Source organism: Amphimedon queenslandica, unplaced genomic scaffold (genome assembly GCF_000090795.2).
Source record: "Amphimedon queenslandica unplaced genomic scaffold, v1.1 AMPQUscaffold_13165, whole genome shotgun sequence".
Lineage (NCBI taxonomy): Eukaryota > Metazoa > Porifera > Demospongiae > Haplosclerida > Niphatidae > Amphimedon > Amphimedon queenslandica.
Window position 1 is genome coordinate 63529 of NW_003546599.1, and position 24669 is coordinate 88197.

A 24669-nucleotide genomic window follows, 5' to 3' on the forward strand; every position below is an offset into this window, starting at 1 on the left:
AAGAATTTCTTTCTTGCTGTAGCACTTTTCTTGGACGAAAAGCAGAACAATGTAGCAATCTTTCTAGTGTCTTGCATCTTATTCAAAATGAGTGTTCACTGACTAATATTGCACCTCTTTGTAGTGTAGTGGAGGAAATGGAGATCACTGAGGCAGAGGAACACATTGAGAAATATAGAACTGAGTTAAAGGAATTCTGCAAGTCACTCTCCATTAGTCTTTGTTTGGAGGAAAGGTTTTCTTCAATTCCTCATCTTCAATGTCAGACAGTTACTCTTTTATTTGATTGGGAGCCTGAGGAACATTTACTCAAAGATATCATGGAGCTCCTTGCAAAAGTATCCGGTAAACTACTGAGGATTGAGTATACAAAACGAACCAAATCAATATGTGTCACTTGCTCCTTTCCTTTCTCTGATGTTGGGTTTACTGTATTGAGGATGATAGAGAATATTCATATACTAATGGGACAAGGATTAAAGAAACTGACTATTGGTAACTTAACATTATGGAGGAGACAAGATGTCAGACAAAAGGTGCATAATATGAATAATTGAATATTATTTTATGAATATTGTATTGTATAGGAACTAAAAGAAAAGGATCAAGACTTACTACAACACACAGAGGTATAGTTTTGAGTTTTAAATGTACATGTAATGTATTGCTAAAAAGAATCAACATTACGTTATTACAAGATGATGTAATGTTGTTTTTACAGGTTATTTCTTATATTATACTTGAAGAAGCTGAATATAAACTAAGAGATGCTACCAGTAGCAAAGAGAAGGTATGTCATTATAAGGCTGAGCAATGATGCTTTGTTGTGTACTTATAATAGGAAGCGATTGAATTGAAACAAGAACTATCAAAGATGAAAGTATTGACAGAACTTGAGGTTAGCTTATATTATGTATAGTGGGAAAAATTTGTGGAGAGTTCAAGTTTTGCGAATTTTCATTTGGACATTAAATTTTATGGTTTTGATAGTTATTATATTGAATCTTTTTATACAAAACGATCGGTTTAAATATTATTATTAGGCAGAATCATTGTTCATTCAAAGTGATACTGAATCAGTTAAAGAAGTTGAGGTATACATGTACAGTATCTCACTAGTTTGTATTAATTATAATAATTATTAATAGGAAGAACCACTTTATGAAGAGTTGACTGCATTGAGGTCTAAGTTTAATGAGATAAAAGATTTGCCAAACAATTTATCAAAAATGAAGATTGAGTATTTGAGATCACTTTCTAGTAATACTGATTCAGGTTAGAGTAGTTTTATTATTTATAATAATTATTATATTAATTAATTATAAAGCTGCTAGCAGAGTGAGAAGAGGAATGTCTTTTGAAATTGATGACTGCCAATTTCATCTTAAAGCAATGACAAGTCCAGACTATCAGCCATTAGTAGATAATAAAAGAATAATAGAGAAATTACAAGAAAGAATAACATTAATGACTGAAGAACTAATTACTGAAAGAGAACACAATGAGAAGATTATAAAAGATATTAAAGGTTTTATTGATGATGTGTGTCATCATTTGATTGTTGATATTTGAATAGATCATTTGGAAGAGATTGAGGAGAAGAGACAGAGAGAAATGAAACGAGTAAGAGTGAGATATGCTATCTATACATGTGTACCATACTTACTTTTGTTTCTAGTACAAATTATATTGTAATCATCCTGTTACTGGTAAATTAATAGAGTCAACACTTGAAGTACATAAAGATGAATTACTACCCAGTGTACTGGATAAAGCTTATGAGGTTTGTTGTTATTATAGTTGGTTATTTCAGTTTAATCTTTCATTTTGTTTTTTATCTCTTTATCAGTTAATGAAATTAGCTCCTCATATTCCTATTGAGAGATGTCGTTTAGTTGAATATGATGATTATAATCATGCCATGAATCGGTCCTTTGATCTTGATGAAGTAATTAAGTGGTATCTATCCCACTTGCTTTGATTAGAAATTTAGTTTCAGCATCAAACTATTGGACAGCTAATGGATGTGACTGGATATTATTATGATTTATTTTTGGAAACTCGTAAAGAAAATGAAACCTTTAAGAAATACAATCATGGAGGTGGATATAGTTTTTTGTTATGACATGCAGTATGTCTATTGTACATGTACTGTAGGTGTTAATCTAGAGATATCAGTGGTTGATCTGGCAGCTGGTAAAGTACATGTAGGACCAGCTATACCAATGAGAGGAGAAAGCGGTTGGACTGTTGGAGTATTAAAACAACATATAGGAGAAGTAATTAAGAGGAAAGATATGTGTATACTGTCATTTATATTGTTCTCCTTCCCTTCTTTATAGGTATTTAATATCAGCCCGTCATGCATGAGGGTAGCATGGAATGAGAACTGGAATGGTTTTTGTGAACTTAAGGATGAAGAAAGTTTGTTACTCTATAAATCTCGAGAAAGTAAAGTTAGTACAACTGAACAACTCAGACTAATGTATACATGTACTTAGCAGTTTGCATATTAGACTTTATATTGACAAAGTGCAACTACCGTATATCGGGTATATTTCAATGCATGAAAAGTGGTGTAAATATAAAGCTCAATGATGGAAAAATTCGGAAGCCCTTATATTCCGAAAATATTTTATTTGCTATTATTTCCATCAACCACCTGGCCTGGTAAGTCAATCGAAGCATTTGCTGACTTCTCCACTTCTGAATCAACCTTAGCAACACTTCTAACTGGCAAAGAAGGCTCTTTATGGCCTTCGAGTTAGACTAGAATGTAGCCATGGATAGTTATGAAGCCACGTGTTCATATTAATTGCACAATACCACATATCTTCTATTCTTTTTTTATCCGCATATTTTAAAATTTCATAATATTTATTTTCGCAATGGATTCCTTTTTCCAAATTTATTAATGCATTGAAATATACCCGATATACGGTATATGTTTATGTCATTGAGCATAGGTGCATGCTACTAACAGATTTTAAACCTGCCAATATTCCTTGTGGTAGCTATAATCAAAAGTCTTTACATTTGTAATTGTTGTTTCACTTTCATTTATTTGTATTTATCTTTTTTATTTTATACGTAATTTCTCTCAGTCTCAGCTGCTATATGTTTCATCAGATCCTAAAGATTATAAAAAAGAATTCAAAGATAGTTTGATGTACAGATATGTTGAGTTTCATGTCAACTCAATGCTACTACTGAACATTACAATACCTCCTGGACCCGAAGCCACACCCACAATAACTGAAAGAAGAATGATGAAAATTATATCAATAATTGAAGAAAATAAAGGAAAAGAAAGAAGTAATGATAACTTGTATTATTAATTAAACATTATTATTATTCAATACAGAGATACAGGTACGAGTTAGTAAGAGTATAACATTAATTCAATTGAAGGAGGAGCTAGTTCCACTGATTGGTGTACGACCTACTGGTTTTAGAGTGTATGAAATAATTGGTAATAGAGAATATGAACTGGAGGCACTGAATCAGACATTAAAAGATATTGGATCTGGATCAAAGGTAATTTGTGTGTTATTTGATGGTATTTCTTTTTTTCATTATATCTACATGTAATAACATACTCATCTCTTTATTACTTTGTGTATCTACTAGTTGATAGTAAGACTGGGTAGAGCATTAGGAAGAGGAGAGAAAAGAATTAAATTATATTTATTACAAGTTAACAATACAGAGGTAAGAATTATTACATATATAGTATTTATATACTCACATTACATGTACATTATTCTTTGATTTTAATTTTTAGTTTTGTAAGTTTATGATGGATACTGGTTATGCTATGGGTACACCAGTGGGAGAATTTAAGAAACAAATTATTGAAGAAGCAAAAGTACAAGGAATTGACTGTGTCCTTGAATTAGACAAGTAAATACATCATGTGACTATCATGTGACTATCATGTGACTTATTGTGTAGAATGAGATTACATAACAAGAATGGAGTGTCCCCTGGCACAGTATACCTTGATCATGAGTTTATTGATACTAGCAGTAAGGAAATGTATGTGGATCCATTGAAAGGTCAGTATATCTCGGTATATTTTTCATGTACATGTATGTGTTTCATTAGGACCAGGGAAGAAGAAGCATGATGAACAGAGACAGGTGTATGTTATAAGATGGCGTCCATCACAATGTTCAGTTGATCCAATAGAAGAAATTATACTGGATGATTATGGTCCTGAGCATGTTATTGGAAAGGTACTTTGTTTGTACAATACATGTAGAAATAAAATAGAGTATGATATACAGAATTTTTGTAATAAAATTTTAATATTATTTTTACATTTGAAATTATAATTTTAACTGAAAATGAAACTCAATGACATTGAGTGGGTGTGTATGTATTATCATTATCATTATTATTATTATTATTATTATTATTGTTATTATTATTATTATTATTATTATTATTATTATTCCTTTGCAGCTGTCAGAATTAAGTGGAGTTCCTGCTGAGTATATCTATTATACAGAGGTTAATCATTAAAACATACATGTATTAATACTCTCTCTGATTCTGTTAGGGAAAATCATTTCCAGTTAAGATATCATGTCTTGATATTGAGAATAAGTTGAGATGGTATTCCATCACTTCAGACAGATACTCATTAAGACTATATGATGATGGAGGTGTCATATATTACAAGTACTACTGAACACACACACACATTATGTATACACACACACTTACATACACCTCTTACTGTTTATAATTATTTAGAGACAAAAGAGAGACAATGAAAGAGTTAACATATGAAGAGAGATCAGCAATACAAGAGGCAGAGGAAGCAAGGTCAGTAAACCTCATGTGTCATCATGTACATGTACTATTAGTGAATTTTTTAATAATATTTTCATTAATTGTACATATAGTATTTTGTATTGTGTAATTACTCATTTATTGTATTGTGTAGGTTGGAGAAGATTAGGGAATGCGAATTACAGCATTGAAGTAGATATTAGTTTTGATATAAAAATGAAAAAAATGAATTGGTTTAATATTTAGATGCATGAGTCATATTATTTTTTATTTGCTGCTTATGTGATGATTATTTTCTAAATACATATATGTATCGGTATGCATTCTACAATGGCTACAAAATGACAGCATACACATACAGTGCTTCAGTGCCCACTGCCCAGTCAGCAGTCTATACTGTCAGCATATGATTCAGAGGATCAAGATGATGATTTATATTTAGCTATATGTATATGTAAGATCTACAGTGTGCAAGTCTATAGGTGCAAGTAGAAATGCATTCAAAGTGTTCTTAGGCAGTTTGGATGACAGTGCACAGTGTTATAAATCTAATTATATTTTGTACATTATTCATGATGCTGAGTCATGGTGTTAATGTGTGTGCTGATGCTATCAAATTGTTACTGAATTGTGCATAAAGAAAGCTCAGTTTAAGTAAAATGGCTGATCATTTCAAAATTCCAGCTGTCATTAGAAGATTAAAGAAGGTATAAAAATGTGTGACTAGTTTTAGAAAGTCGATTGTTCCCTCTTTATCCCATGCAGGAGGAAGATCAAATAAAGAATGAGCCACCTATTGGCTGTCATGCTGAATCAGTCTCAGAAAATTGTAAGCCATGAAGGATATGTCTATATACTTATTGATGTATTGCTCTTAGATAGAACCTGGAAAGCAACAATACTAGGACCTGAAGGTACAATATATGAGATGAAAGTTATGAAATATATCTTTTTCTGTAAACAGGGACACCTTATGAGAATGGCCTCTTCTATTTAAAAATGGAAATTCATGAAGAATACCCATTTAAACCACCAAAAGTATGTGTATGAATTCTGTATGTACACCCATCCCCTCCCTCCCTCTCTCAAAGGTGTGGTTCACTACTAAGATATATCATGTGAATGTTGATTCTGATGGTTGGATTAGTTTAGATATACTCAATGATGGGTGGAGTCCAGCAATAACAATATCAAAAAGTACAACAATCATTATCCAATGATACCAGCCTCCATTACTTACTGTATACTCATACATTGTAGTTCTAAGTACAGTGAGATCATTACTGGTTGACCCTGATCCAGACTGGGCTGTTGGTGGTGAAGTGTATGCAGCATTCACTAAGAATCGTTCACAGTATGATGAAACTGCTAAAGAATGGACACAGAAACATGCAATGGACTAATTCAATGGATTATTGACAAAATAAAATATGTAGATAATTATGATTCTGTTTATTTTTTAACTTATTTAATATGCAACAGAGCCAGTTTCTTTTTTAGCATATTGAATGATTCATGAGGTTTTTCAGGATGTACTCAGGATTTTGGAAACTTAAAAAATTTGTAAAAAATTCAATTTTGATTGGAATGAGCTCAAACTTTCTACGCAGCATAAGTGCATGTATATGTATCAGAAAATGTAATAAATATGCAGAATTCTTTCCTCTTTATTTTTGGCAAAATTTGGTCTGTGACCCTGTACTATAGTACAGGGACTTTGGCCCAATTTTAGAGCAACTTAAAAAATTTGTAAAAAATTCAATTTTAATCAGAATGAGCTCAAACTTTCTACACAACATAAGTACATGTATATACATCAGGAGATGTAATAAAAATGGAGAATTCTCTCCTTTTAATTTTTGACAAAATTTAGTTTGTGATCTTGGCCTGATTTTAGAGCAACTTAAAAGGTTGTAAAAATCCAATTTTGATCGGAATGAGCTCAAACTTTCTACACGTACAACATAAGTGTACATGTATATGCATCTGAAAATGTAATAAAGCACTATGCCAAAATCCTGCAGGAAAATTTTATAACATACTTGCATTGTTGATTGTAGTGCTGAACCAGCTTCTGATCTGATTTCAATGATTTGAGATCAATTGAACTCAGGCCTCTAAAAGGAGAGAGAGATTCACTGTGCATTAAATAAGTAAATAATTCAATAGTATAATTATAATAATCATTATAAGTATTGTACTACTTAGTCTTTGATTTATCTCTCGGTTCTGCTCCTATTAGCATTCATAATCTTCTCTAGCTATCCATAGGTGTGATTTATTGATTAGTTTAGGGCGTGGCAGATCTCTTTGCTGCAACATCTACAGTTGACGCCCTGTTTGGTTTGTTATGTATTCTCTTCTGACAGTATCTTGATGTCATCTCCATCTCTCACAGCTTTAAATATACCCACTACTCCTCTAGCTATTAACAGTTTCTCTTTAATGATACAATTCAATAAAACCTGAGCATCATCAAATGTATATACGCTTAGCTTCAGCACCTTAACAATAAAAAACATATAGTAAAACATACAGTAAAACATATAGTAAAACATACAGTAAAACATACAGTAAAACATATAGTAAAGTGCTCAATCTAATTTGTTCTAATTAAAGTGCATGTTATTCTAATTAAAGAACTAACCCACGTCCTTGTCATTGAATATTTTAGGGTACCCTCTGTTTGGGTACTTCCCCTTCAGCTGCCAGACGTCAAAGAAAGGTTTCCAGTCAATGTAAGATACCAAACGGTTCAAGTCGTAATCCTGGAACACTGTAATACCCAACTGCCTGGGTTTTACTGAAAAGGAGAGACAAGAGAACAATATAGTATTAAAATTATTAAAGTCCCCATTAATATCCTTACCAGGTTTATAGCAGTTCACATTCAGAGCAACAACATGTATAGTGGGCTGACTGTAGCATGGCGCAATCTTGACAGCTGTATGAGTCCTGAAAATGAATTTTTAAAGTAGATCATAAATTTAATAAAATAACCCTGTACTATAATATTAATTAATTAATGAAGTGGGTGTGGTCATTGATTACTTTGTGGTAGTAGCTCCTCCTATCAGTAGCGGTATCTTTAGGCCCTCCCTCTCCATCTCCTTGGCAACGTAAATCATCTCATCCAACGACGGAGTAATTAAACCAGAGAGACCAATAATATCTTATAATAACAAATAAATAAATAAATAAATAAATAAATAATACTATTAATTGATTATAATATAAAAGCACCTGCTTTATTTTTTCTTGCTGTCTCTATTATCTTCTCACAAGGTGTCATTACTCCCAAATCAATAACTCTACATAACCAGTGGATATACATCATGTACACATGTTACCAGTGAAATACGTGTTACATGTACATGTACATACGTTATACCTGAAGTTATTGCAGCCGAGGACCACACCTACAATATTCTTCCCTATATCATGTACATCACCTTTGACAGTCGCTATAACAACAGTACCCGAGAATCTATCCTATAAATTAAATAATTATAATAATTAATTTAAATGTAATTAATTTACGTTTTCATCTTCAGAGATGACAGTTCCTTCTTCCTTTGCTGCTTTCTCCTTCTCCTCTTCCATAAAAGGAATCAGGTACCCGACGGCTTTCTTCATGACACGAGCAGATTTGATCACCTGACAATCACATGACATCAATAAATAATAATAATAATAATAATAATAATAGCTTAATTACTTGTGGAAGAAACATTTTTCCTGATCCAAAGAGATCGCCAACAATACTCATACCCTAAAAATATTGATAATATAAAAACTAAAAATTACCATAACTTGAAAAGTTTTAATTAGAATCGGCTCAAACTTGCTACACAGCATAAGGACATCAATATGTATCAGAAAATGTAATAAAAATTTGGGGTAATTTCGGAGCCATTTTTTGGAAAAAACCATGGGCTATAGCCTTGGGTATTTTTCAGAATTTTGATGTTTTCTTAAAATGGCCGTAACTCAAAAATTTTTTATCGGAATCGACTCAAACTTGCTACACAGCATAAGGACATCAATATGTATCAGAAAATGTAATAAAAATTTGGGGTAATTTCGGAGCCATTTTTTGGAAAAAACCATGGGCTATAGCCTTGGGTATTTTTCAAAAATTGGCCCGTTTTCTTAAAATGGCCGTAACTTGAAAATTTTTTATCGGAATCGACTCAAACTTGCTACACAGCATAAGGACATCAATATGTATCAGAAAATGTAATAAAAATTTGGGGTAATTTCGGAGCCATTTTTTGGAAAAAACTATGGGCTATAGCCTTGGGTATTTTTCAGAATTTTGATGTTTTCTTAAAATGGCCGTAACTTGAAAAATTTTAGTTGGAATCGACTCAAACTTGCTACACAGCATAAGTACATCAATATGTATCAGAAAATGTAATAAAAATTTGGAGTGATTTCGGAGCCATTTTTTAGAAAAAACCATGGGCTATAGCCTTGGGTATTTTTTTAAAATTGGTCTGTTTTTAAAATGGCTATAATTCAAGAACTGTCATTTGGAATTAGCTCAAACCTTCTACAATGTATACAATGTATGTGTAGTTTAATGTATTAATGTGTACAGGTACAGGTACTTACAGACATCAGTGGCCCTTCAATTATATGAAGTGGGCGTGGATACTTATCGAAATTAGAACGAGCCTCTTCAGTATCTGATACCACAAACTTATCAATACCCTTAGAGGAGAGAGGGAGGAGAGAGAGAGAAGTTTATAAAGTATTAATAAATTATTAAAGTATTACTTTAACTAGTGAATATTCCAGTCTTTCTTCAACAGTGGCATTCCTCCATTCATCAGTTGCCACCTGCTTCTTAGCACCTTCACCCAGCGACTAAAAATAGACACAGACCATTACATAATAATGACCTCATCACTTGCTATAAATACCTGAGCATATTCGAGGAGTTTCTCAGTCGTATTTGGGTCTCTATTCCAGAGCAGGTCTTCACATAAATTCAATAAATCTTTTTTAATGTCATCATAAAGTGGGAGGTTACCGGCATTAACAATACCCATGTCCATACCAGCCTAGGGACAAGAAATTATAATCAATTATAATTAATTAATTAAAATTACTATTCATTCTTATTACACTTATAAATAAGATGGACCTACACTGTACATGTACATTGTAGCTAGGAAAACTTATCAGAAAAACATGTAACATAAAAAATACCACCAACTGGATACACATAGTAGCAGTTTGATAATGGAATAAAATGTACATCATTATAAGATAATAACACAATCCCCTCATTCCTTCATTCCTCCATTAGTTACTTGTATTGCATGGTAGAGAAAGACACTGTGCATTGCCTCCCTAATGACCTCCTTCCCACGAAATGAAAACGATAAATTAGACAAGCCACCACTGATCCTAGCACCAGGTAATGTTTGCTGAATAACAAAGAAATGAATAAATAGAATTATCATTATAAACTGAAGAGTTAGATCCATACATAATGATATTCATTAATCTCCTGGCCCCTCCCCTTACTTTAATTAATCTCGTTGCCTCAATAAACGATATCCCATAGTTGTTATGCTCCTCCATTCCCGTTGCTATGGTGAGGATGTTTGGATCAAAGATGATGTCATTTGGATTGAACCCAACAACATCAACCAGAATATTGTAAGACCTTGTACAGATGGAGACTTTGTTCTCTGTTGTAGTAGCCTAAGGGAGAAGCCATTACGTTATACATTTATTTAGCGGATAATTAAAATTTTTCATAAATCAGATAAAATAAGGTACGAACTATTATATTTTAATCACATACATGTACATGTACATATAATTTTTTCTAAAACATAAAACTTGGAAGTTAGTACTTACTTGTCCGACTTCATCAAAGGCCATCACGACAGCTGCTCCTCCAAACTTCTTGATAATCTTTGCCTTCTCAATGAAGTCCTCCTCCCCTTCTTTGAGACTAATGGAGTTCACGATACACTTACCCTGGGAACACTTTAGGCCAGCAAGAACCACCGAGAAATTACTGGAGTCAATGCAGAGGGGGAGCTTGAGGTATAGAGACAAAGAAATATAAATAATATGCGGAGTGACCAGTGTGTGTGTGTGTCTGGAGGTGAGTATCAGTAATGTAATACCTGAATCCCTTGATATCTGCCCTCAGCTTCACCTCAAGCAGATATCTCAGTCCTCAGGTATTACATTACTAATACACACACACACACCTCCAGAGGGGCTGCAGGTCATGTACATGTACTCACTTTAGCAATGTCAGGTTCAGTTGATATGTAGTTACAGAATCTTGCCATGGCCTTCACTCCGTCCAGCATACCCTCGTCCATATTCAAGTCAAGGACCTGGGCACCCATCTCAACCTGTTGCTTAGCAACGGCGAGTGCCTCCTATACATGTACATGTACATCATGTGACTATCATGTGACTGGGAGGTTGGGGGTACCTCAAATTTTCCGGCAATTATCAAACGAGCGAAACGTCTTGACCCAGCAACATTGCACCTTTCACCAATGTTAACGAAGTTAGTAGTGGAATTGATTTTAACCCCTTCCAACCCTAGAAACAAATGGAAAATATATGACAGCTACACAAAATCTCTTTTCAAGCTTTCATAATCTGGTACCAGTCTCAGTCTCACCTGACAGTATGAGTGCGTCATGATAAAGATTAGTGGGCGGTTCCCTTGGTTTTAACCCTTTCACTGCTTCGGCAATAGCTCTAGAGAAAGAGAACGAAATTATTAATTTTTTATATTAATTAATTGGTTACTTAATAAAAAGAGGTGTGGTCCCACAGCAACCACCGACAATGTTGACAAGACCATCAACTGCAAAAGACTACATCAAATAAATAAATAAATAAATAAATAAAATAAAATAAAATAATACTTTCAAATGACTGGCCATAACTTCAGGAGTTTCATCATATCCACCCAAAGCATTGGGCAAACCTGCAGAGGAGAACATGTACAGTATACACACTTACACACTTACACAGTAATTAATGAGATAATTAATTAAGTAATTAATGAAGAATATCTCAATTACCCTGTACTACAGTACAGGGACAGTTAGTACATGTACATGTACATCCTTCATTACCAGCATTAGGGTAACATACCAGCATTAGGGTAACATACCAGCATTAGGGTAACATACCAGCATTAGGGTAACATACCAGCATTAGGGTAACATATCAGCATTAGGGTAACATATCAGCATTAGGGTAACATACCAGCATTAGGGTAACATACCAGCATTAGGATAACATACCAGCGTTAGGGTAACATACCAGCATTAGGGTAACATACCAGCATTAGGGTAACATACCAGCGTTAGGATAACATACCAGCATTAGGGTAACATACCAGCATTAGGGTAACATACCAGCATTAGGGTAACATACCAGCATTAGGGTAACATACCAGCATTAGGGTAACATACCAGCATTAGGATAACATACCAGCATTAGGATAACATACCAGCGTTAGGATAACATACCAGCATTGGGGTAACATACCAGCATTAGGATAACATACCAGCATTAGGATAACATACCAGCATTAGGGTAACAGAGTACAAAAGCTTCAGTTGATCTACTGACAGTTTGAATGAACGGACGCATCTCAGTAGCACCTAAAGCACAGTTAAGACCAATACTGGGGGAGAGAAAGAAAGATTTATGTGAAATTAAAATAATAAACTCAGTTTCTCTACCAAAGTGGTTTGGAGTGTGTCACACTGAACAGAAAGGCCTCAGACGTCTGACCAGACAGTGTTCTTCCACTTTTATCAACTATAGTACCTGACACCTATAGGTAACCATGACAACAGGTAACCACGGCAACAGAGGAACTCACAAAGACTGGTATTGGTTTGTACTTTGATTCAAAGAGAGTCTCAACGGCATAAAGGGCTGCCTTAGAGTTTGCTGTATCAAATATGGTCTCCACCATAAGGACATCAACCCCACCATCAAGGAGACCCTGGGCCTGCTCTGAATATGAATCAACCAGTTCATCAAAAGCTGTTAGGAGAGGAAGAGAAGAGAATCATAATAGTAACTATGATTAATATAATCATGTACATGTACATCAACATTATTAAAATTAATAATGATTTTTGCAATCAGTCATTTATAATGTATAAGGTCTACATGTATTTATAATTAATCCTTCTTCCAAATCTTCTTTGAAGTCTTAAAACTTTATAGCCAATAAGAATAAACCATGCACATGTACAATACAATATAGTATACTGATACAGTATCCATTCATCCATTCACTTACTAATATTCCTAAAATCAGGTCTCTCCACTGAGGGTGATACTGATAATGTTCTGTTGGTTGGACCCAGTGCTCCAACAACATACTTGGGTAGACCTAAAGTGGGTGTGGTCACAGTAACCATGATAACCAATACAAACCTGTTGCTTTACTGACGTCAGCAGCTGCTTGCCTGGCAATTTCAGCAGCTGATTTATTAATACAATAAACCTAAACAATAAAAAATGATGCAAAAATTAAAGACATAATAATAATTTTACTTACCAAATGCTCCAGTCCATAATCTGATTGTGAAATTGATGTTCCATTGAATGTGTTTGTCTCAGAAAAATCAGCACCTGCTTCAAAATATTGCTGAAGAGAGAAAGAAGGTTAAAGGCCAAGTTACATGTACACATGAATATACTTCCTTCTCCCTCTCTCTCTCCTTGTCCTTTGCCTCAATTACTCCCTCCCCCTCTCTCCCTCACTTTATGTATATTATAAATGATGTCAGGTTGTGTTAGGCAGAGGAGGTCATTGTCTCCTCTTAACGGCTTGGGATGATCCTTAAACTCTTCACCTAAAATAAACCAAAGAAACATACAATAATATCATCAAGAGTCTACAATTGTTATTAATAATAATAAATCATAGACACAGCTCAGTTCTTATCCTTCCCCTCACCTCTGAACTGTTCTTCAGTGAGGTTGTGTCCTTGTATCATGGTACCCATTGCTCCATCTAGTACCATTATCCTCTTACACATCTCATTAGCTAGTGTCTCACCCAAACCTACCAACAGAAACAAGAACAATAATTAGTCCACTCCCATTTTTTCATTCCTCGCCCACATACTTTACATCTTATTAAGTATTTACTCATTAAATATCTAATAAGTAATTTTGTGATAATTAATAATATCATCTTCACCCTCCACCCACACAATTGAAGGGAAAACACTGATAATACCCCAGTCCAATGGGTGTGGCAGTACTAATAAACTCAGCTGCATCATTTGAAATGCTCCCAGTCCTCCTTACCAGGTGTTATCTTGGGGTATGTTGGTCTAAAGTGAAGAGGAACTTCAGTAGGCATCTTGACAAATCACAACAACAGTTTGGCACGAAGACAGCACGTGTCTGGTATGTCACGTTACCCTAACAGGTTAGACCAGTTTTGCCCTCTCTAAGCCACGCCTACACTACCACGCCTATAAACAATGGTGACTAACAAGGTGAATTGAAGATTCAGACAAGGCTAACTTTAAAGGTAAATGAAAGTTTTCGTGTCTTTTTCACTAGCTTATGGAATATCTTCTTAAAGTTAAATTCAAATAACAAAACATCCTGTCATCTTCCAAGGGTATCACGTGAGCTATTGCATTCCAGGCTTCCAGCCCCACCCACCACAGTCTGTGCTGCACTGAGTCTATGAAAGGTTTTCTGCTGGGATTTCTGGCCTCAAGAGGAAGCTAGTGTCCATTTTGTTTTAACTATGGCCACTAGTCAAACTTGTTCAAGCTTAGGTATGTACGTTTGATAAATGTGAAATCAGCTATACTTTTCGTAGATATTAGTGAATTGGGTTTTGTTCTTGAGTTATTGGAGAAATGTTGCTTCTCAGAAACTAAATGGTATAAGCTGGGGCTAAGACTAGGACTAAGGAAGAATACACTGGACCTTATTGAAAAGAATCATCCTCATGATGTATCTCGTTGTATGACAGAGTGCCTCTCCCAATGGTTAGGTAGAGCTGATAATGTTGACAGTAGAGGAGGAGCCAACTTGGACTCACTGTCAGATGCTCTAGGATCTATGAATGAAACTGCTGTAGCTGAGAAATTAAGTGAGTCAACCATAACTGTATGTAACTATAATCATTGTATTTTCTATCATAGAACATCAGGTTCTTATTGATATTTTTAATAATTGCCAAAATGTCCTGTCTCAGTCTCTTTGTGATCCTTTTGCTACATCTCAGTTACTTTATGGTGAACGTATGTTAAGACAAGAAGCAGTTAGTAGAGTGGTGTCAGCTAGTCCCTCTATTCCTAATCAACGTGAGGCTCTATTAACTGCTGTCAAAGAAGCTGTTCAAACTGATCCCAACAGTTTACATACATTTGCTAATGTATTGTGTACAATCAGTACTAATGTATCACTGGGACAAACTATACTGGATGATATTAGTGAGTTTAATAATAATAATAATAATGGTGTCGTTACATTGTTAATTAAAACTATACTGGTTTTTATGTGTTTAGGTAAGTATTTCCCTACTCCTAAAGTGGGTATGGTTCGTAAAGGCCCATCTGTTATAGTTTCACAAGGTTAGGCACAATAATTAATGGTTTATTAATTTTATTAATTACTCAAACACTATGGTTGTAGTTGGAGTGCCTGTTCCCAAAAATTTGCTGGAGGATTTTAGTTCCATAAGAGTGTCCTACGCAAGGATGTTTTTTAATGTTTGCAACATTTTGGAAAATAAATTAAAAGTTGCTGGCATAAAGAAGTACCTTTCTTACTATACATGTAGTGCATCTCTCCGAAAGAAACTAGATCAATGTTCTGATATTTCTGGCATCCTGTATCTTGTTAAAGATGAGTGTTCACTGACTAATATTGTACTTCTCTGTAGTATAGTGGAGGAAATGGAGATCACTGAGGCTGAGGAACACATTGAGAAATATAAAACTCAATTGAAGGAATTCTGCAAGTCACTCTCCATTAGTCTTTGTTTGGAGGAAAGGTTTTCTTCAATTCCTCATCTTCAATGTCAGACACTTACTCTTTTATTTGATTGGGAGCCTGAGGAACATTTACTCAAAGATATCTTAGAGCTTCTTGCAAAAGTATCCGGTAAACTACTGAGGATTGAGTATATAGAACGATCTCATTCAATATGTGTCACTTGCTCCTTTCCTTTCTCTGATGTTGGGTTTACTGTATTGAGGATGATAGAGAATATTCATATACTAATGGGACAAGGATTAAAGAAACTGACTATTGGTAACTTAACATTATGGAGGAGACAAGATGTTAGAGAAAAGGTACATAATATGAATAACTGAATATTGTTTAATGAATATTGTATTGTATAGGAACTAAAAGAAAAGGATCAAGACTTACTACAACACACTGAGGTCAGGGACAAAGATATTTTGAATTTTATATGTACCGGCATTTTATCACTTTTATTTTTTTTTCACAGGTTATTTCTTATATTATACTTGAAGAAACTGAATATAAACTAAGAAATGCTATCAGTAGCAAAGAGAAGGTATGTCATACTACCAGACTGTGCAATTACTGCAATGTAATGTTGTATGTATAGGAAAGTATTCAATTGAAACAAGAGATTAAAATACTGATATTACCTGAGGTTAGCGTAATGTACTGCTGTAACTGTAGTCGGTAAATTTAGTGGAGATCAATTTTTGTGAATTTATTTTGTTTGAGAATTAGATTTTGTGGTTTGATAGTTAATGTAATGGGTTCGTGCATGAGTAAGTTTTAATCTGATATTTTGTGTAAATGTAATTAAGGAGAGTCATTGTCTGTTTAAAGGTACATGTATATCTTAATGGTTTGTATTTATTAAAACAGGAAGAACCACTTTATGAAGAGTTGACTGTATTGAGGTCTCAGTTTAATGAGATAAAAGAAGAAAACAAAGAATTGTCTGACAAAATATTAAAAATGAAGATTGAGTATTTGAGATCACTTACTAGTAATACTGATTCAGGTTAGAGTAGTTTTTATTAATTATACTAATAATTATATAATTAATTAATTATAAAGCTGCCTGCAGAATGAGAAGAGGAATGACTTTTGAAATTGATGATTGCAAATTTCATCTTAAAGCAATGACAAGACCAGACTATCAGCCATTAGTAGATAATAAAAGAATAATAGAGAAATTACAAGAAAGAATAACATTAATGAATATGGAACTAATTACTGAAAGAGAACACAAGGAGAAGATTATAAAAGATATTAAAGGTTTTATTGATGATGTGTGTCATCATTTGATTGTTGATATATTTGAATAGATCATTTGAAAGAAAAAGAGACCGAGACTCAAGAGATGGTCATGAAAGATGATCATAAAGATCAGAAGGATCTTAATCCAAGGGATTTATGCATTGTAAGAAAGACTGAGACAGTGAATAATCTCTAAACTAGTTTTTATAGTTTCAGTTATTTTGTGTACATCCTGTCATTGGTGATGAAGTAGTGAAGTTCTTTAAAGTGCATAAAGATGAATTACTACCCAGTGTACTAGATAAAGCTTATGAGGTTTATTATCTTTAGTTGATTTGCTTGTGTATTTTTAAACTTCTCTTCATTTCTTTATCAGTTAATGGAATTAGCTCCTCATATTCCTATTGAGAGATGTCGTTTAGTTAAATATAATCCAGGTTTTGCAGCATTACATGAGTCCTTTGATCTTGATGAGGTAGTTAAATGTATTAAACTAATCTTACTATGTAGTTGTAAGTAGTTATTATTAATGGTTAGTTTATGTTATTATTGATGTATCTAAATATAGAACCTTTTAATGTTTTTAGTTCTGTACTGCATAGACAATAGTTAGTTGATTAGTACTTATTTACTTCCTTGTAAAACACTAAAGTCTAATTGTTATCAAGAGCAAACGCGTGCTATTGATTCTTACTAAGTCCCAAAGTTATAACATTAAATTTTATTTATTTTATTATTTTAATTAATTTAGTATGGAGATCAAACTATTGGACATCTTGCTGGCGGGACTGGAGTTCATATTTCATTTGGGTTATTATTAGAAATTCGTAAAGAAAATGGAACTTTTAAGAAATACAATGCTGGAGGTGGGTGTGGTTTGTTACCATGGCAATTCCTACATATACATATGTTTGATGGTGTAGGTATTTATTTAAAGGTATCAGTGGTTGATCTGTCAACTGGTGAAGTAGAACCAGCTGTACCAGTGAGAGGAGAAAGAGGTTGGACTGTTGGAGCATTAAAACAGCATATAGGAGAAGTAAGGGGAAGGATATGTATTGTGATTTATATTGTTCTCATTCACTTGATTTGGTCTATGTCTTTCCTTAAGCCTGGTTTAATGAGACACCTACGGTGCTTGGACTCGCACAGTTGCTTTTGAATTTATGCACTATAAGAAACAATGAATCATGGGTTTCATCTCTATTATGCAGCATGATAGAGATAATGACCATGATTCCGCATTGCCGCTTTCAATTAATATATAGTGTATGTTTTGCACTGACTCAAGTCAAAAGAGCTTTAAAAACTGACACCTAGACTATGATGGCACAGATACTGTTGTCTTGATAGATTTTATTTGCCTAAGAGATCATACATAAGACAGCAAACAACAAGCGTAACAGTGTAAAAATAATTCCTATAATTGATTTCACCACCTTGCATGCATAGCTAGGCACTCATTAAGACTTATAGAGGTTCTCTCTACCTGCAACTGCTTCTAGAGAAGTTGTTAGACAGTATCTCTATGTTCTCTGGCTGTTAGAAAGCTCTTAACTTTGTCCCGTGTGTAAGCCGCCATTTTGTCTTGCCGTGGCCACACCCACTTACGTAAAGGAGCGTGGGCGGGTGGTTGCTAAGGCTTGTTATTTCTCCAATACAACATGTATAGAAGAAATGTAAGTGTGGACATACAAATATAATATATAGATAGCGCGACGGTGAAATCAATTATAGGAACGACCTGGGGGCTTCGCCCCCAGGTCGTTAAAAAAATTATGTATTAAGAAATCCAAGCAGCAATGCAAGCATGTAAAATTGCCAATTATTTATAGAGGCGTGGTTTCTGTGCCAATAAAATGGCCTTAGTATGACATGTGACTGAAGAAGCTTAAGTTTTTTTCTTCTTACGAGTGGCTTATGACAAGTAATGCGGCACAATACTGCTACCAAAATACTTTTGAAAGAGTTGAGAGAGTCTAGTACTGCTAGCCTGCCATACTGTATTTCCGCATCAACCCTTCCCAAAGTAGTCTCGTGGAGCCAGGCTCCGCGAGACTATCCCAAAGTCGGACGGCCAGGATGAAGTTTGGAGCATAAGTTGCTACCAAGTAAGAATTAAGAAATTCTACACATATTAATGAATTAGAAGGTAGTTTTCTACTGGAAAATGGTTGTCTATCTCAAGAGTGTCAGTATATTTTTTAAATTTTTCTCCCTTACTTTGCAAGCTTCTTCTCCCTAGCGCTGCTCCTTAAACATTTTTAGCTGATAAATGAAGGCTTGGACTAGCTATGGAGACAGATCTATGAGTCTAGAGGACTTAATTTTTTAATTAAAAAAGTTTTTTTAAAATCTCATTAAGATTGCAGGACAACCCAAGTACTTAATACTCGCCTACATGGCGAGTCCAATTACAATAACTGTCATTTTTAAATTTAAATTCAGTGATTTGACCTTTTGACACATGCTTAGAACTGACTAAATTCTACTCCAGCATCAAAGACTAGTATAATATTGTAAACCCCCCTTTATAGGTATTTAACATCAATTTATCATGTATGAGATTAGTAAGGAACGAGTACAGTCATAAATTTGATGAGCTCAGAAATGAAGAAAGATTGATGTTCTTTGGATTAGACAAAGTTAGTTTAAATATACAGCTCAGACTATTATACACTTTATATTGACAACCCGGTTACAATTTGTGATTTTTGTATACACATTTATTGCTGAAGAAGTGAGCATGCACATTAATAATTGGTTGTTTCAATATTGACAATTTTGCTTGCAAATTGCCCAAATTAAAGCACTACATGGATAACAGAATTAATGTATTTCTACCAATATTCATTGTGGTAGCTATATAGACCCCCCTAGGCACTAAGACTATTTTCAATAAATCATTTATGGTAACCACCCACGATATAAATTACTGACAGCAAGAAGCTCTCCACATCAAAGGCAGATCAAAGCCAAAGGTGCTGAAATGAAGCATAGCAAGAGTTACCTGGTCTATATGATATAGCCTGGCCTCCATACTTTCCATAAATGCTGGTTGTAAGCCTGTAGTACCTTGTAGCGTTCACAAAAATGGCCAGGCGGTGTCACCACCTTTGATTTTCTTTTGATTTTGAAGCCTTTGTGTTATCAGTGATTCACATCGTGGGTGGATATTGTATAGGAAAAATTTATTCATTATGAATGAATATCATTATTGTAATCATATTCATTGAAAATTGTCTTAGTGCCTAGGGGGTCTATACTGTATAGCGCAAAATTTTTGAGGGCTATAAATTTTGCGATTTTTTGAAGAATTGCGAAAATTACTTCCGCAAAAATTAAAATAAATTCGCAAAAATTAAATACACAAAATAGATTTTTAGACAAATTCGCGAAATTTATAGCCCTCGAAAATTTTGCACTATACGGTAGTCATAATATCTCACTATAATTTATTTGTATTTATCTTCCTTCCCTCTTATTGCATCAGTTCTATGTATCATCAGATCCTAAAGATTATCAAAAAAAATTCAAAGATAGTTTGATGTACAGATATATTAAGTTTCACAACAACTCAATACTACTGAACATTACACTACCTCCTGGACCTGAAACCATACCCACTACAACTAATATAAGAGAGGGTGAAATAATGATAATGATATCAATGAAGAATAAAGATAAAGGAAAAGAAAGAAGTAATGACAAATATCATTAGCAATTATTAACATTATTATTACTCAATACAGAGATACAGGTACGAGTTAGTAAGAGTGTAACATTAGCTCAATTGAAGGAGGAGCTAGTTCCACTGATTGGTGTACAACCTTCTGGTTTTAGAATGTATAGAATTGGTAGGTATGGAGAATATGAAATAAAGGAACTATATAAGGCATTAAATGATGCCTCGAAATTAGAGGTATGTTCATAAGTTATTTCTCATTTCCATTATATTTACAATAAATACTAATGCAGTATAGTCATTCTGTCATAGTCATAGATCATTTATATACATTGTATAAGGTTGGGTGAAATGCTCAAAATGACAAATGGTCAGGGGGTCAAATGAACAATTACCTCTACCTCTTCCTTTCAAATGGAGAAGACCTTAGACTAGGAGACCTTCAAAGGTTTGTTTAAACTGAAGAAAGGACTTACCAAAGGAGAAGTGTCTAAAAAATACCAGTCGTGCTTGCCATCACAAATGTCATACTACTGCACATTGATAAATTATCTAGGAACTTTTGTGGTTTCTTTTATCTTGCATTAAATCTGTTCTATTTTTGAAACAAGCTGAAGTTGCCTTATAAAAATGTTGGGTTAAAGTGTGCTATTAACTCTATACTTTGTCTTTGTTTATTTACTACTAGTTGAGAGTAAGACTGGGTAGAGCATTAGAAGAAGGAGAGAAAAGAGTTAAATTATATTTATTACAAGTTAACAATACAAAGGTAGTTAAGAATTACTATTATACTGTATATTATAGTTAACATTGTATTTTTAGTTTTGTAAGTTTATGATGGAGTCTATTGTTACTAAGGATACACCAGTGGGAGAATTTAAGAAACAAATTATTGAAGAAGCAAAAGTACAAGGAATTGACTGTGTCCTTGAATTAGACAAGTAAGTACATCATGTGACTATCATGTGACTATCATGTGACAATCATGTGTAGAATGAGACTACGTTACAAGATTGGAGTGTCCCCTGGTGGAATATATCTTGATCATGAGAGGATTATTAATGCTAGTATGGAAATGTATGTGGAACCATTGAAAGGTTGGTATATTTCAGTATATTTTAGTGTATGTGATTTGAATTTTATAATTTTCATTAGGACCAGAGAAGAAGAAGCATGATGGACAGAGACAGGTGTATGTTATAAGATGGCGTCCATCACAATGTTCAGTTGATCCAATAGAAGAAATTATACTGGATAATGATGATGATTTTATGAATGCTATTGGAATTCAGGTAATTGTTTGTAAAATACATGTAGAAATAAAAAGAATAATATACAGAATTTTTTTACAACCTTGGGGCTGTTCCTAAGATTGAATCCAGCCAGAGGAGGTAGGACACGGTTGACCTTTGAGCAATAATTGCAAAGTTCAATTGCATTCCATTGGTATCACGTGATGAAAAATGGCAGCTTTCTGATGATTGTATCACGAAACTAGCTACTACTGCAGAAACTAGAGAGATCTATGACGACCCTTGACGGTTGTTAAAATCACCATTGTATGGAGAATATTTCTTCTTTGATTATAGACATGAATATAAGAAGGAGAAAGAGACAGTGCATCTTAACTTTGATTCTCTTCTTTACTTCATCAGATAAATCAATCTTCGCTAGTTTAAGATGTTAAAAATTACTGCACCTATCATAGTTTCTAGTGAATTAATGAAAGTCCCATTGACTCTATCTTGATGCTCTAAATTATTGTTAGAAGTGGTACTAGTGGAAGAATTTGGCCATTTTGCATCACGTGATACCAATGGAATGTAATTGAACTTTGCAATTATTAATCAAAGGTCAACCGTGTCCTACCTCCTCTGGAATCCAGCCCTGCAATGTATATATATATAATTCTACCATGCTTTTTTGAATTGACCAATCAGATTTTATTGTATGAGGTGTCTAAATCACTTATAATACCCCGGGAAATTATTTAGAAACCTCTGCCAAAGTTTGGGAAATTTTAGTAATGATAGTAATGTTATGCCAAGTTTTAATTGACCAATCAGATTGCAGAAAACTGGGGTTTTTATTCTAAATCTATTTGATACCTCCCACAAACACTTAGAAACCTGGCGCTCTAGGCTTATGCTCTTATTAGTCCATTTGTCAAGTTTGGTTGATTCTTTACTGCCTAGCCTATTAGATATGTTGTATGTATGTCAACTGTGGTCTTATTATCAGCAGGTGGTAGTTGTTTTTCAAATGTTGTGGTAGAAGTTAGTTATATATACAGTGGAACCCCTTAAACAAGAAGGTGCACTATAAAACCATTCACGCAACGTCATGAAATCGCTTCCGTCGATCACAGTATAAAAGGAGGTGCCCTGGGCACAATATGGCGGCCAGATTGAATGAAATTTGAAAATAACAAAATGGCTCCCGCACTGGCACTGTTCTTATCATGGCTAAATCACGAGCAAAACGCATTATAAAAACATTAAAATTAGCAAAGGTGAGAGAGTTAACCTACAAGCACACCTAGAAAGCACAGCAAGGAGAGAAATGGTATAATTGACTTGAAGTAATAATTTTACATTATTATCAAATATTATATTGTATATTCTGAAAAATCTGCCAACAGCCTAAGAAACACGGTCAATGATGCTGTCAGGCAGGTAATAAGTGATAGTGGCAAGGGAATAGCCCTCACTACTACACAGAAAACCAGCCCAAGAACCGCCACTACTGGGACCAGACAGCCCTGCCGACTACCATATATCAGCCACCATCATCAAGTATAAGTGGTTCCAGCAAAAGACCCCAACATGGTCCTCCGCAATCAGATCCTAGTACTGGTAGCAGTTGTAACATTCAACGATCTACTGGAAGAAGTAAATACAAAACTATTATTCTAAATTAAAAAAAAAATAAACATTATAGGGTTGAATAGATATTGGGATGGTGAGGAGCCTCCTGTATCTGTGTACCTCTTCCCAACTGTGCCCAGTGATGCCGACAAAAATATGGCAGTACTATGATGGTAATATACCAGTACAAGAAAAATGCTAGTACGAGCCTAAAAATATAATGCCACCATATGATTACTTTACATTACAAATAATACTTACTTCTGTATCTAGTGCCTAATAAACTTGAGTTACGATTACAGGACTCACAACTGGGATTGAATCGAAATTCAGCACAGATCACATGACGATCTAAAATTATGAATATTTAATAATAATAATACTAACAAAGAATACCTGTCTGTAACTGATCATCCTTCGGTCAACCATACCACACTAACACTATAATGTATGTTTCCCAATAGCCGATCCTATATCTATGCACAAAATGGCTGCTCTTCGTCCCCATCACCCATACCTTATTTATATATAATCACTAATTTAAACACATTATAACTACCTGAAGTATTGAGCATAGCAGAAGAACTACTAGTATCATGTGATAGAGCCTCAGAATGATTCTCTTTTTAAACTAAATCGGCGAGTAAATGAGACAGCAGTTCCAGCGCCTTCTTTTAGTGCCTAAAGACCCCTTAACTCGATCAAGCCTAACTAGAACTGGTCCTTGTCTTCTTTGAGGGTAAAATGGAAGTCCATTTGGTACCAAAACCCCTTTCTTCCTGCGTTTTTCCTTGAAGAAGCAACACCATCCAGAGCCGACATTTTTACATGTGAATAGACCTCTTCAGGTGAGATTGACGGTGGCCTATGAATATCATTACTGTTTATTACGGTATCCACCTACGGTGATAATTGGCCGCCATTTTGGACGGCAAGATTCAATGGAGGATAGATGAAGAAAAGGCAAAACTAATCCTTTTCGTTGGCATGGAGCTTTTTCAAGCTACAAAAGCTGGTTGGAGGAAAGAATGGTCG

General features: G+C 34.2%; 3 protein-coding genes and 3 long non-coding RNA genes across 6 annotated transcripts; 4 read left to right on the plus strand and 2 right to left on the minus strand.

Annotated features, from left to right (window-relative positions):
• Window positions 1–137: 137 nt before the first annotated feature.
• Window positions 138–22362, plus strand: LOC109584783 (ubiquitin carboxyl-terminal hydrolase 47-like). Its single transcript, XM_020000646.1, has 21 exons — window positions 138–364; window positions 515–536; window positions 588–629; window positions 722–790; window positions 842–898; window positions 1044–1094; window positions 1149–1275; window positions 1328–1528; window positions 1577–1623; window positions 1679–1783; window positions 17459–17557; window positions 17834–17948; window positions 18006–18121; window positions 19620–19727; window positions 20576–20783; window positions 20835–21004; window positions 21456–21536; window positions 21590–21708; window positions 21761–21864; window positions 21923–22059; window positions 22357–22362. Exons 1-21 carry the CDS (start codon window positions 138–140, stop codon window positions 22360–22362), a joined length of 2211 nt encoding a protein of 736 aa, XP_019856205.1.
• Window positions 4987–6230, plus strand: LOC100631412 (ubiquitin-conjugating enzyme E2 D2B-like). Its single transcript, XM_003389010.3, has 6 exons — window positions 4987–5507; window positions 5566–5629; window positions 5679–5714; window positions 5765–5838; window positions 5892–5997; window positions 6061–6230. Exons 1-6 carry the CDS (start codon window positions 5460–5462, stop codon window positions 6201–6203), a joined length of 471 nt encoding a protein of 156 aa, XP_003389058.1. The 5' UTR covers window positions 4987–5459; the 3' UTR covers window positions 6204–6230.
• On the minus strand, window positions 5913–14232 carry LOC100631542 (methionine synthase-like). The gene is given in 30 exon segments (XM_020000653.1): window positions 5913–6165; window positions 6843–6917; window positions 7005–7277; window positions 7279–7304; window positions 7448–7755; window positions 7852–7972; window positions 8044–8111; window positions 8192–8292; window positions 8341–8457; window positions 8519–8572; window positions 9418–9516; window positions 9583–9672; window positions 9729–9869; window positions 10122–10238; window positions 10339–10518; window positions 10678–10863; window positions 11076–11216; window positions 11273–11385; window positions 11468–11547; window positions 11599–11666; window positions 11718–11779; window positions 12387–12487; window positions 12546–12640; window positions 12689–12855; window positions 13118–13210; window positions 13255–13324; window positions 13379–13468; window positions 13585–13676; window positions 13781–13888; window positions 14137–14232. Coding segments are annotated over 28 exon segments (3072 nt in total). The 5' UTR covers window positions 14192–14232; the 3' UTR covers window positions 5913–6165; window positions 6843–6917; window positions 7005–7148.
• On the plus strand, window positions 14347–14919 carry LOC109584788 (uncharacterized). The gene is made up of 3 exons (XR_002186176.1): window positions 14347–14365; window positions 14493–14621; window positions 14666–14919. It is a non-coding gene; the product is annotated as an uncharacterized LOC109584788 (long non-coding RNA).
• On the plus strand, window positions 16129–16379 carry LOC109584787 (uncharacterized). Its single transcript, XR_002186175.1, has 3 exons — window positions 16129–16148; window positions 16200–16241; window positions 16310–16379. It is a non-coding gene; the product is annotated as an uncharacterized LOC109584787 (long non-coding RNA).
• A 1325-nt stretch (window positions 22363–23687) lies between the features above and the next one.
• Window positions 23688–24658, minus strand: LOC109584784 (uncharacterized). Its single transcript, XR_002186174.1, has 4 exons — window positions 24194–24658; window positions 24031–24151; window positions 23896–23985; window positions 23688–23843 (listed from the first exon to the last, which is right to left on the minus strand). It is a non-coding gene; the product is annotated as an uncharacterized LOC109584784 (long non-coding RNA).
• Window positions 24659–24669: the final 11 nt, after the last annotated feature.

Coding starts and splice junctions, on each gene's coding strand:
- LOC100631412 (XM_003389010.3), top strand. CDS start 5,460: ATGGCTGATCATTTCAAAATTCCAGCTGTCATTAGAAGATTAAAGAAG. Junction 5,715..5,764: donor AACAATACTAGGACCTGAAG/GTACAATATATG, acceptor TTCTGTAAACAG/GGACACCTTATGAGAATGGC. Junction 5,998..6,060: donor AGCAATAACAATATCAAAAA/GTACAACAATCA, acceptor CATACATTGTAG/TTCTAAGTACAGTGAGATCA.
- LOC109584783 (XM_020000646.1), top strand. CDS start 138: ATGGAGATCACTGAGGCAGAGGAACACATTGAGAAATATAGAACTGAG. Junction 1,784..17,458: donor TACTGGATAAAGCTTATGAG/GTTTGTTGTTAT, acceptor TTTCTTTATCAG/TTAATGGAATTAGCTCCTCA. Junction 21,865..21,922: donor GTATGTGGAACCATTGAAAG/GTTGGTATATTT, acceptor AATTTTCATTAG/GACCAGAGAAGAAGAAGCAT.